General features: G+C 49.3%; 2 protein-coding genes across 2 annotated transcripts in view; both read right to left on the bottom strand.

Moving 5' to 3' along the window:
* The window catches only part of SCD (stearoyl-CoA desaturase), an 870279-nt gene that overhangs the window by 130460 nt on the left and 726664 nt on the right, over window positions 1-13155 (bottom strand). The gene's annotated exons all lie outside the window — the stretch shown is intronic.
* Window positions 3984-5258, bottom strand: LOC127054280 (zinc finger and SCAN domain-containing protein 29-like). The gene is made up of 2 exons (XM_050960362.1): window positions 4342-5258; window positions 3984-4015 (listed from the first exon to the last, which is right to left on the bottom strand). Exons 1-2 carry the CDS (start codon window positions 4862-4864, stop codon window positions 3999-4001), a joined length of 540 nt encoding a protein of 179 aa, XP_050816319.1. The 5' UTR covers window positions 4865-5258; the 3' UTR covers window positions 3984-3998.

Genomic DNA, 13155 nt, shown 5'->3' with positions numbered 1-13155 from the left:
TCTTTGTCACCATAGTTGTCATCTCCCTCACAAGGACAACATCGCTGCCTGCCTCAGATATTTACAAGACAATGGACAAGTCTCAGCTCTCCACCCCAAAAACACATCACCAAACTCATCCCCGTCATCCTCACCCATAACAATTTTATATTCAAATACTTTGTCCAAAACCATGGGAACAGCCATAGGTACTAGGATGGCTCCCCAGTATACCAATATCTTCATGGGTCACTTTGAAGAAGACTTTCTGGACAAATGCACCACAAAACCAATGATATACCTGTGATACACTGATGATATTTTCATCCTCTAGACAGAAGATTTAAACTCTCATAGATTTCCACCACAACTTCAGTCACCAGCACCCATCCATTAAACTCTCTCTGGAACACTCCCACACTAACAACTTCTTTCACAACAGGATCAATTTCAACAATGGAATCCTACAGACAACTATATACAAGAAACTCACCACACCTACCTTCACAGATCTAGTAAACATCCTCAAACACAACAAGAAATTGGTCATCTACAGCCAGGCACTCAGATACCACAGAATGTGCTCCAAAGAGAAAGTCTGAGATATAGACCTTAACACATTCAAAACCGCCTTCACCGGACAAGAACACTCCATCAGAAAATTATATTGCGTCATGGAATGGGCCACCCAAATAATACAAGAGAACCTGCTTCAATTCAGAACTAAAACCCCCTAGGACTGCACACCCTTAGCTGTCACCTACCACTCCACACTGGAACCCATACAGGGTATCAAAATACTACAACCATACTCAATGGGGACCCCATCCTGAAAGAAATATTTCCTGAACTCCCTCTTCTGGCCTTCAAACAGCCCCCCAACCTCTCCAAACTCATCATCACAAGCAAGCTCCCTGCAGACCAGGCACCCCAACACAAAGCAGCACCAGACCTTGCCAGAACAACAGATCCAAAACCTGCAGACAAATCTCCACTGCTACACACCTTTCAAGATCCAGGGGTCCTACATATACCTATCACAACATGTGGTGTACGTCATTCAGTGCACTAAATGCCCCAATAGCAACTATGTGGGTGAAACCAGGCAATCACTGTGCTCTCAGATGAACTCACGCAGGAAAACTGAGACAAACACACCACACCACCTGTGGGTAAAGACTTTTCACAAAGGCCATGGCTACACTTACAGTTTTGCAGCGTTGGTAGTTACAGCTGTGTTCGTACAGCTGTGTAGGGCCAGCGCTGCAGTGTGGCCACACTGACAGCTACCAGCGCTGCAGTGTGGCCACATTTGCAGCACTTGCAGCGCTGTTGGGAGTGGTGCATTGTGGGCAGCTATCCCACAGAGCACCTCGTCCCATTTTGACGCTCTGGCTTGTGGGAAGGGGAAGGAAGTGTGCGGGTCTTTCCGCTTCCTGTTCCAGCGCCCCGTGGTGCTTTGCTACACATTCCGAGCAGTTTGGCGGCATTGTGAGTCTGCAGCGCGATTTCTGAGATTTCTGTTACAAATGGAGCCTGAGCTGCTGAGGACCTTGCTGATGAATGTTGCCAGCACATCACGCATGGCAGTGGAGCTATTCCTTCAGCTCCAAAGTGACAGTGAGGAGTCAGACGATGATATTGAAACGCCTGATGCTCAATTGCTTGTGGCAGTAACAGACGTGCTCAGCACCGTGGAACGGCGCCTTTGGGCTCGGGAAACCAGCACTGAGTGGTGGGATCACATCGTCCTGCAAGCCTGGGATGACGAGCAGTGGCTGCAGAACTTTAAGATGAGAAAAGCCACTTTCATGGGACTGTGTGCTGAGCTCACCCCTACCCTGCGGCGCAGGGACACGAGATTGAGAGCTGCCCTGCCAGTGGAGAAGCGGGTGGCTATTGCAATCTGGAAGCTGGCAACTCCAGACAGCTACCGATCGGTGGCGAACCAGTTTGGAGTGGGAAAGTCCACCGTTGGAATGGTGCTGATGCAAGTTTGCACAGCCATTAATTGCACCCTGCTAAAAAGAACTGTGACTCTGGGGAACGTGCAGGACATTGTGGATGGCTTTGCACAAATGGGTTTCCCTAACTGTGGAGGGGCAATAGATGGGATGCATATTCCTATTCTGTCACCACCCCACCTGGCATCAGAGTACGTTAATCGCAAGGGGTATTTCTCCGTGGTTCTGCAAGTGCTTGTGGATCACCGTGGGCGTTTCGCTGACATTTACTCAGGATGGCCTGGAAAGGTGCATGATGCACGCATCTTTCAGAACAGTGCCCTGTTCAGGAAGTTGAGGGCCGGGACTTTTTTCCCAGACCGCAAGATCACAGTAGGGGACGTCGAAATGCCCACTGTGATCCTTGGAGACCCTGCTTACCCCTTAATGCCTTGGCTCATGAAACCGTATACAGGGAAGCTTGACAGGAGCAAGGAACGGTTCAACTACAGGCTGAGCCGGTGCAGAATGACTGTGGAGTGTGCTTTTGGCCGTTTGAAAGCCCGCTAGAGGTGTCTTTATGGGAAGCTAGATTTGGGGGAAAGCAGCATCTCCGCTATTATATCCGCGTGCTGTACCCTCCATAATATTTGTGAAGGGAAGGGTGAAAGATTCAGTGAGGAATGGACCTCCGAGGTTCGACGCCTAGAGGATGAATTTGCACAGCCAGAGAGCAGGGCTACTAGAGAGGCCCAGGAAAGGGCTTCAAGGATTAGGGATGCCTTAAGGGAGCAATTTGATGCTGAGAGCCAACAGTAATGTTTGGTGCCTTTGCTGTGCTCCTTTCTACCTTGGGGTACAGTATTTACCACTTCCTGCAATAATAAAACGTATTGTAAAAGCCATAAAATCCTTTATTCAAAGTACAGTACATAAAGGCCAGGGGGGTTAGGGTGGTGGACTGTACATTCAGAGGTTTGAATATGTCCTGTTTGGATTACTGTTCAATGTCTGCTGCACTTCAGTATTACTATGCTGCAGAGTAATGGGGTTGGAGTGCACAGGGTAAGAATTGTAGTTATCAGGGCTGGTAGGTGATCGTACAGGTGTTGGGGGCAGCTGGGGGTAATAAGAAACTGGCTGCTGGAGAAAGGTGTTTTGTGCAAATACTGGGGAATAAGAAAGAGAGCTTTGGGAGGGGTGTGGGTTACCACGGTACAGATCTGCCTGCATGGCTACGAGAGACTCGAAAGAGTCAGTTTGGCGAGCCAGGAGGCATATCATGTGCTTTGATGTTTTTTTGGTAGCCAATTCCTTTCTCCTGCTTTGTGTTTGCCTCCACTCATACATTTTCTCTCTCCATTCCTGCGTCTTCCTACTTTCTCTGTTGTAGTGATTCATAACTGCTTTGATCAACTCCTCTTTTGATTTTTGTGGATTTTTTCTCAAGTTCTGCAACCGACGTGAGGCCGGTGATCCGGCTGCATTAGTCAAGGTCACTAAAAAAAACATAGATAGAAACATGTAATACACAGAGGCTACATTGTTTATTATCACACAGTGAAGGAGTTTGTAGACTTTTTGTAGCATCATTCCCACATACCTAACATAACACAGAGAGGCCAGGGAAGCGAAGGCATGGCGAGAAATGGGGTGAGTGTTTCTGCCCCGACTTCACCTGGGAGGGGGAACTGACTGATGGCTCACTGGGGTTTATCTGCACTGGGTAGAGGAGGTAGCTGGTGGCCTGCACAGGGGACAGTAGGGAACATGAAGCTGGCGAGCTGCTGGCCGGGGGGGCGGTCTGCGGAACTGCCGGCCTGCTGGTGAGGGGGGGGAATGCACTGCGGGGCTGGCTGCCTGCTGGAAGGGGGTGGGGAGACCGGAGTGCACCGCGGGGCTGGCTACCTGCTGGAAGGGGGTGGGGAGACCGGAGCGCACCGTGGGGCTGGCTACGTGCTGGAAGGGGGTGGGGAGACCGGAATGCACCGCGGGGCTGGGGGGGGGACCACGAACCTGGTGCCCTGCACTCAAGTATCCCTAAATTCTCAACAGGGTTTCCTACTGCCAGATATATCACTGCTGCGTGTTACCTGGGAAGAGACGGAGGGTCTTCTACAGCAATGTGGATTCCGCCCTGGCCCCTATGCAGCTTGCCTGTGTGCAGCCATGGTACCCCCACCCCTCGCTGCACAGTGGATCGGACGAGTTAGCCTGACTGGGACAAGGACCACGGTGGCTCTCCCTATAAACTTGCGAAAGCACATTGCCCACGCTCTGGCTGCAACTTTTCAAGAAATTACCGAGGCAGATTACAGAGACGTGATAGAGCAAATCAATGGGCTATTCCACGTTTAGGCATGCATGCAGGCAGCCATAACCCAAACCGTCCTCTCCCAAAACATAAAAATCTGCTTACCCCGAGCACGCTCCTCTGCTTCTTCCTCACCAGCAACTTCCAGCTGCTGCAACTGGCTAGCCTCCTCCTGGTTTGAGAAGAGCTCCTGGCTGCATGCCTCCTGGGACTCCGGGGTGTCTCCCTCCACCACAGTAGCCTGACTCTCGGCTTCCTCTACACCCTCCCCCACTTCTCCCTGCTCTGAACTCTCCATCGTGCTCCTAGGATTGGCAGTGGGGTCACACCCAAGTATGGCATCCAGCTCCTTGTAAAAATGGCAGGTCGTGGGGGCAGCTCCTGAGCGGCGATTTCGCTCACGGGCTTTGCAGTAAGCACTGCGCAGCTCCTTAATTTTTACCCTGCACTGCAACGCGTCCCGTTCATGGCCCCTTCTCAGCAAGGACTGTGATATCTGCCCATAGATATCATAATTTCTCCGGCTGGAGCGCAGCTGTGCTTGCACAGCTTCCTCATCCCAAACACTGATGAGGTCCTGCAGCTCGGAACTGTTCCATGCTGGGGCTCGTCTAGGGCGTGGAGGCATGGTCGCTGATTGATTGATTGATTGATTGCACTCCACACCTGGCTGAGCAAACAGGAAGGGGATTTTTAAAATTCTCGGGGCATTTAAAGGTGGGGTCAGCTGAGCCCAGGGCAGTGGAGTGTGCAGGATTACCAGAGAGGCTTAAAAGGTATGCTGGGATACCTCCTTATACCCCGGAGGTCAATAAAAGTGCTGGTGGGTGTCCACACTTGCTGACCAGCGCTGGATCACCAGCGCTGGAATCGCTACACCCGAGGCTCGACCGGGTGTACAGCCAGCGCTGCAACCAGGGAGTTGCAGCGCTGGCCGTGCTTTGCAAGTGTGGCCACATCCTAAGTTGCAGCGCTGTAACCCCCTCACCAGCGCTGCAACTCCCTAGTGTAGCCATGGCCTGAAAAGCAATCACTTTATATCTGACCTCTCAGTCCTCACCCTCAAAGGAAACCTGCATAACACCTTCAAAAGATGAGCCTGGGAGCGTAAATTCATAACTTTGCTAGATACTAAAAATCATGGTTTTAATAAAGACACTGGATTTATGGCTTATTACAACAATGTGTAACCCACTAACCCCCCTTTTTGTCCTGTGACTATAGGGCTGTTAACAGGTCACTTTACCTTGAATGGTCCCTTAGAATATGTGCTAACTACTAATGCTAAATTATCTGTTCCATCTTATATTTAGCTGTGACACTCTCAGTACCTTTCCCAGACCTCTCTGTGTAAGAAGAGCTCTGTGTAAGTTCGAAAGCTTGTCTCTCTCACCAACAGAAATAGGTCCAATAAAAAATATTACCTCACCCACCTTGTCTCACAATCTCAGGCATTTATGTTGCTAACTCTCACGATGTTATCACTAGTCTCAGAACAGTTGGTGTTTTTCTTACAGCCCCAGCTCCCAGAGTCAGGTGATTGCATGAGAATCTCAGCTTTTGTTTCTTTAAAACATTTCTAGCTCTGATTGCTGAGGAGAAAGGCTTGCAAACGTGTCCTCAGTGCACCCTAAAGGTTCAGAAACCAGAAGGCAAAGACCCACCCCCCACAACAACATTTATTGAAAATCTCATGATGTTACAATAATCTTATAAATGTTGATGCTTGTGGGTAAAAACATGGATTTCTACAATACTCACTGGCCAAATGTCTCATCACCATGGTCGGCTGCTGCACCTGAGCTGCCTATGCTACCAGCCTACAGATGTGAGTGACTGGTCTTACTGGGGGGATCCGAGCTATGGAAGTAACTTTCCTCACTGGTCAGCCAGAATGAGAAGATGTACCGCAGAATACTGCCCTGCTGCATATCAGGGTCATCTGCATCCCAGTGCACTGTGTCCCTGAGCTGTAATCTGTGCTGCCTGACAGCTTGTCAGGACCACTTGCCTCCCAGTGCCGTGTCCTTGCAATATACTGTTGCAAATCAACATCATCTGCATCCACTGCAAACCCCAAAGGATCCTGCAGCGTTACTGCAAATAACTATAAACTACACTACAAAGTAACTCTCCAGTGGCCCAATTAGTCACCTATGTACCAAACCAGGAAAAGAGGCTGCCATGCACTGCAAGGCGACAGTGCTCTGAGAAACACACCGCAGGAAGGCAGTGCCGGTATGCTGTCCTGGCCCCTGCATAGGTTCACAGCCGCAGCGCAGGGCTATTCGGAGTGACAAGGAGAGACCAAGCACTGTATGGGATTGGGCAATGGAATCACTGTCTTACCCACAGAGGCAGTTTCCCTAGAAATGGGCTAAGGTCAATGCAGGGAACTTTACCTTGACATTGCTGCCATTGGGTCAGTTGCGTTGAGGAATAGATGACTTGCGTCTCCAGTACTGTCAATCTTACACCTCTGACAAATAATGTGGCAAACCCCAAGCATTCAAAAATTGAGAGTCAGGCCCCCCAAAATCATGACAGTTGGCTTAAAAATCAAGAGATATTTGAAATAATAGCTTTGGTGTCCTGCTTATTTTCCTTTTTTATTCTTTACAGGCTACATTTTCCAGCTTTTCTCTACAACCACAAGAACTAGAAAGGTGCCTCCTTTTAAAAGAGGAGAGCCGAGTCTCTCCTCTAATCCCAAGACTTCAACTGCTGGGACCTTACAAAAAACAAACAAACCACAAATACTTCAAGGCTCATGATAATATCAGGGCAGAACTTGGCAACATTGGTAAGAGAAGTGTGAGTTGGTTTGGAGCAGTTCAGGGAAGCCTCTTACGTTAGACTAAGGCCATGTCTATACTAGAAAATTATGCTGATCTAATTTATGTTGGCATACAGCCCCACAGTAACTACATTGCTTGTGCGTGTCTACACTTTGCTCCTACTGTTGGTGGTGCGTTTATCAATTGTACTGTCAGCGTGGGGCACTGTGGGACAGCTCCTGAAAGCCAGTAACAGTCAATGTCTGCAATGCAGCGTCTACACTGACACTGCGCTGACCTAACTACATCGACTTTGACTCTATGCCGCTTGTGCAGGTGGAGTTAAGTTGGCAGGCAGTTAACTGCCAGGCAGTTACATTGGCAGGAGCGAAATGTAAGTGTAGACACTACCCTAGTCAGATTGACATAAACTGCTTTGCCTCAACCTAACTCGGTCATATAGACCAGACATAAGGAGATTAAAAGGAACTCTACTAAGGCGAAGCCTGCTGCGTATAACACAGGGAACGGATAGATAGCACAGTGCAGCAAGAGTGTGTTCCAGTGGGTGCATTCTCGAATCCTGAGGCTCTCACTCAATCCCTGCTCAGTCTATAACTAGGACAGTGAAGTCAATGGGCGTTTCGCCTGGTGGAGTGCTCTGCCACCTCAATACCTTTAAAATCTGGCCCTTAGCCCAATGCGAGTAAGGACCTCAGGAACTTGAGGGTGCCTAGATCCAAGCTCCAAAAGCAAGAAGGTTGAAGCATTAGCTGCTGGCCTTTGTCTGCCTAAACAGCAATGGGCTCTGGTGTTACAAAACAGGCACATCACCCCCGCAGTGCTCAGAGAGGCGGATTAAGACAGGCACTCAAATTCTGATTATCTGAGGTACAGAAGGGGTGTTAAAGAAAAGGGGAGACTAATTTTAACTGCGCTGGGGATTAAAAGCCTAGGAATACTATGGTGCTGGTGGCATTAGAGGCAGTTATGATTATTATTCCAGTAGCAGCTCAATACCAATTAAGCTAAGGGCCCCACTGTGCTCGGTCCCGTACATACACCTAGTGAGAAATGGCCCCTGTCCCCAAGAGCTTACAATCTAAAATAGACACAGACTGAGAAGACAAAGTGACTTCCCCAAGGTCCCAGAGCAGGTCAGTGAAAGAGCCAGGACTAGACTTGAGGTCTCCTGAGTCTTAGTCTAGCTGCCTGTGCCCTAGGCCATGCTGCCTACAAAGACAATGGCCTAGCAGGTGTCATGGAGTGGCTCTCTTACACATAGTCATGCAAGTTCTTTTTTGTCATTTGACTCTTGGGAAGACATGCTGTGTTAGGTTTTTGTCGAGAGACAAGCTGGGGAGAGAGGCAGCTGGGAGAGCAGCAGGACAGTTTGCCACCTGCCGTGGGCTCTGACTAGAGTCAATTCCTGAGGCACAGTTGCTCCTTGGGAACCAGACATTGAAGTTTGGCTGGAACTCACAGACTTGAAGGTCAGAAGGAACTATCATGATCATCTAGTCTGACCTCCTGTACTTTGCAGGCCACAGAACCTCATCCATCCACTCCTGTAACAGACCCCTAACTTCTGGCTGAGTTACTGACGTCCTCACAACATGGGTTAAAGATGTCAAGTTACAGAGAATCCAGCATTTACACTAGTTTAAACCTGCAGGTGACCCGTGCCCCATGCTGCAGAGGAAGGTGAAAAACTCTCCAGGGCCTCTGCCAATCTGAGCTGGAGGAAAATTCCTTCTGAGCCCCAAATATGGCAATCAGTTGGACCCTGAGCATGTGGGCAAGACCCATCAGCCAGACACCTGGGAAAAAATTCTCTGTAGTAACTCAGAGCCCTCCACATCTAGTGTCCAATCACTGGAGATATCTGTAGCTAGCAAATTTCTGGAAGAAGAGGTTGCCCTGCATGATGTTTAACCATATCATCTTGGGATCGGTTTGTGTGTGTACATAAAACAAGAGCATCTCAAGCACAGCCTGACTCCATGTCCCTGGTTTCTAATTCAGTGGGAAGCCAACGTGCAAGACCCTGCCTCTGATACTGTTTGCCGGTGGGACGAGGCTGGTGTCCAAAGAGGGGCAGCAATAGACTAGATGAGATGTCTCACAGTACACTCCCAGGGTGCTGCAGAGACGTGTCTTGAATGAATTTGGTCCCTGAAGAAATGCAGCCCTGGTGTGCTATAGAGCAGGGAGGAGCCCACATTCTTGGATGGACTGAAGACTTGTTTACTCTGTTTCTCCATGTCAGGTACTTGCACAAGAGCATCACCACGACACCTCTCTTTCCACAGTCAGGCACTTTTTAACATAAAGGTCACTTTTTTTTCTTTAATTTAAATCTAATTATTTGTCATGGGAAAAATGGCTTCTTTCCCTGGCCAAAAGGCTCTCTGAAGTGACCCAACAAGGAGAGGTGAGATGACGCTCTTTCCTTCTGTACTCTAAGGCCTGGTCTACGCTATGAGTTTATACTGAATTTAGCAGCGTTAAACCAATTTAACGCTGCCTGTTCACACAATGAAGCCTTTTATATCGATATAAAGGGCTCTTAATACCGATATCTGTACTCCTCCCCGATGAGGGGAGTAGCGCTGAAATCGGTATTGCCATTTCGGATAAGGGTTAGTGTGGCCGCAATTCGACAGTATTGGCCTCCGGGAGCTATCCCACAGTGTACCATTGTGACAGCTCTGGACAGCAATCTGGACTCGGATGCACTGGCCAGGTAGACAGGAAAAGCCCCTAGAACTTTTGAATTTCATTTCCTGTTTGCCCAGCGTGGAGAGCTGATCAGCACAGGTGACCGTGCAGAGCTCATCAGCACAGGTAACTATGCAGCCTGAGAATCGAAAAAGAGCTCCAGCATGGACTGCGCGGGAGGTACTGGATCCGATCGCTATATGGGGAGAGGATTCCGTGCTAACAGAACTCCGTTCCAAAAGACAAAATGAAAAAACATTTGGAAAAATTTCCAAGGCCATGATGGAGAGAGGCCACACCAGGGACTCACTACAGTGCTGTGTGAAAGTTAAGGAGCTCAGACAAGCCTACCAGAAAACCAAAGAAGCAAAAGGAAGGTCTGGGACAGGGCCGCAAACATGCCGCTTCTACTCTGAGCTGCATGCAATTCTACGGGGGGTCCGCCACCACTACCCCACCCCTGATCGTGGATTCTGAGGTGGGGGTAATCTGAGCCATGCCTGAGGATTCTGCAGACAGGGAAGATGAGGAGGAGGAGGAAGAGGAGGACGAGCTTGCAGAGAACTACACAGCACTCCATTCTCCTCAACAGCCAGGAGCTTTTTCTCAGCCTGACGGAACTGCCCTCTCAGCCCTCCCAAGCCACTATCCCAGACAATGAAACCATGGAAGGGACCTCTGGTGAGTGTACCTTTGTTAATATAAAATATGGTTTAAAAGCAAGCATTTTTAATGATTAATTTTCCCTGAGGACTTGAGATGCATTCGCGGCCAGTACAGCTACTGGAAAAGTCTGTTAACATGTCTGGGGATGGAGCGAAAATCCTCCAGGGACATCTCCATGAAGCTCTCCTGGAGGTACTCCAAAAGCCTTCGCAGAAGGTTTCTGGGCAGGGCAGCCTTATTCCGTCCCCTATGGTAGGACACTTGACATGCCATGCATGTAGCAAGTAATCTGGTATCATTGCATGACAAAGCCTAGCAGTGTATGGTCCCGATGTTTGCTGGCATTCAAGCAACATCCGTTCTTTATCTCACTGCGTTATCCTCAGGAGAGTGACATCGTTCATGGTAACCTGATTGAAATATGGGAATTTAATTAAGGGGACAGAGATGGCCATTCCTACTGGGCTGTTTGCCTATGGCTGAAAAGAAATCCTTCCCTGCAGTTAGCCAAGCAGGGGGAGGAGAGGGGTGACTGACGCTGAGCTTTTTTGCGTTTGGCTAGCAGGGATCTTCCCTGCTACCAGCCACGCGGTGTGGTTAGCAGGGATCTTCCATGATACCAGCCACGTGGTGGGGGGAGGGGTAAAGCGCTCGTCCCAGATAATTGGATGGCGGGGGGTTCTGGTGCTGCACGTTAACAGGAAAGAAGCAGCACTCAACGGGCTTTGCTTGCTATTTGGGAAAGGAGGCCGCTGGATATATGAAGACTGCAGAAGCCGAAAGACAATGGCTTGCCATGGCCGCATGCAAGCCAAATTCTGCTGCCCGGACCTGAGTCTGTGATCTCTAACACCAAAGCCGCAGATACTCAATATTAAGATGCAAAATGCGACCTTGTACTGAAATCACATGTGCTATGTAAGGTGAATAGTGTTGTTCACTGTGAAAGAGTATAACCATTGTTATGTAAATTGTATCTTCTTAAATACTTCTCTCCCTTTTTTCCCCTCCCTCCTGCAGCTGCAAATTTTTCAAGCCTCCCTCTCAGATAAGGCGGCGGAAAAAAAAGACATGAGATGAAATGTTCTCGGAAATCATGGAAGTGACCCTCAATGAAAGAGCTCATCTGAATGAGTGGAAGGACGTGGTACCAAAGTACAGGAAAGATGCCAGTGAACGTGAGGAGAGGAGAGACTCTCGAGATGAGAGGTGGCAGCAGGAAGATCAGAGGCGGCATGATGATCAAACTGACATGCTCCGGCATCTGATGGAGCTTCAGGAACGGCAGCAGGATCACAGAGTGCTGCTGCAGCCCCCGGAAAACCACCCTCCCCCCTCACCATGTTCCATAACCTCCTCACCCAGACATGTAAGACTGCGTGGGAGGAGGCTCCATGCACCCACCCACTCCACCCCAGTGGACAGCCCAACCAAAAGGCTGTCATTACTTTGAAATTGTTTTAGTGGCCTTTTCCTTCCCTCCTATCCTTCTCTCAAACCTCACCTGGGCTACCTTGTCAGTTCTCTCCCTCTTTTTATAATGAATTAATAAAGAATACATATTTTTAAATGATAGTGACTTTATTTCCTTAAGCAAGCTGTAATGGAAGGGGGAGGGTGGGTTGCTTACAGGGAATGAATCAATCAAGGAGGGGAGGGGGGTTCATCAAGGAGAAACAAACACAACAGTCACTCTGTACCCTGGCCAGTGATGAAACTGGTTTTCAAAGCTTCTCTGATGCGCACCGCTTCCTGGTGTGCTCTTCTAATCGCCCTGGTGTCTGGCTGCGCGTAATCAGTGGCCAGGTGATTTGCCTCAGCTTCCCACCCCACCATAAAGGTCTCCCTCTTACTCTCACAGAGATTGTGGAGCACACAGCAAGCAGCAATAACAATGGAGACATTGGTTTGGCTGAGGTCTGAGCGAGTCAGTAATGTGCGCCAGTGCGCCTTTAAACCATCCAAATGCACATTCTACCACCATTCTGCACTTGCTCAGCCTGTAGTTTAACAGCTCCTGCCTACTGTCCAGGTTGCCTGTGTATGGCTTCATGAGCCATGGCATCAAGGGGTAGGCTGGGTCCCCCAGGATAACTATAGGCATTTCAACATCCCCATCTGTTATTTTCTGGTCTGGGAAGTAATTCCCTTGCTGCAGCTGTTTAAACAGAGTAGTGTTCCTGAAGACACGAGCGTCATGAACCCTTCCTGGCCATCCCACGTGGATGTTGGTGAAACGTCCCTTGTGATCCACCAGTGCTTGCAGCACCATTGAAAAGTATCCTTGTGGTTTATGTACTGGGTGCCCTGGTGCTCCGGTGCCAAGATAGGGATATGGGTTCCATCTAATCGCCTCACCACAGTTAGGGAATTCCATTGCAGCAAAGCCATCCACTACGACCTGCACATTTCCCAGAGTCACAACCTTTCGTAGCAGCAGCTTAGTGATTGCTTTGGCTACTTGCATCACAGCAGCCCTCACAGTAGATTTGCCCACTCCAAATTGATTCCCAACTGACCGGTAGCTGTCTGGCGTTGCAAGCTTCCACAGGGCTGTTGCCACTTGCTTCTCAACTGTGAGGGCTGCTCTCATCTTGGTATTCTGGTGGGTTTCAGGGCAGGGGAAAGCAAGTCAAAGTTCCAAGAAAGTGCCCTTACGCATGTGAAAGTTTCACAGCCACTGGGAATCGTCCCACGCCTGCAATACTATGTGGTCCCACCAGTCTGTGCTTGTTTCCCAGGCCCAAAATCAGTG

This window comes from Gopherus flavomarginatus, chromosome 6 (genome assembly GCF_025201925.1).
Source record: "Gopherus flavomarginatus isolate rGopFla2 chromosome 6, rGopFla2.mat.asm, whole genome shotgun sequence".
Taxonomy (NCBI): Eukaryota; Metazoa; Chordata; order Testudines; family Testudinidae; genus Gopherus; species Gopherus flavomarginatus.
Note: the sequence above shows the minus strand (reverse complement) of the source record. Positions and strands in the feature narration are given on the sequence as shown.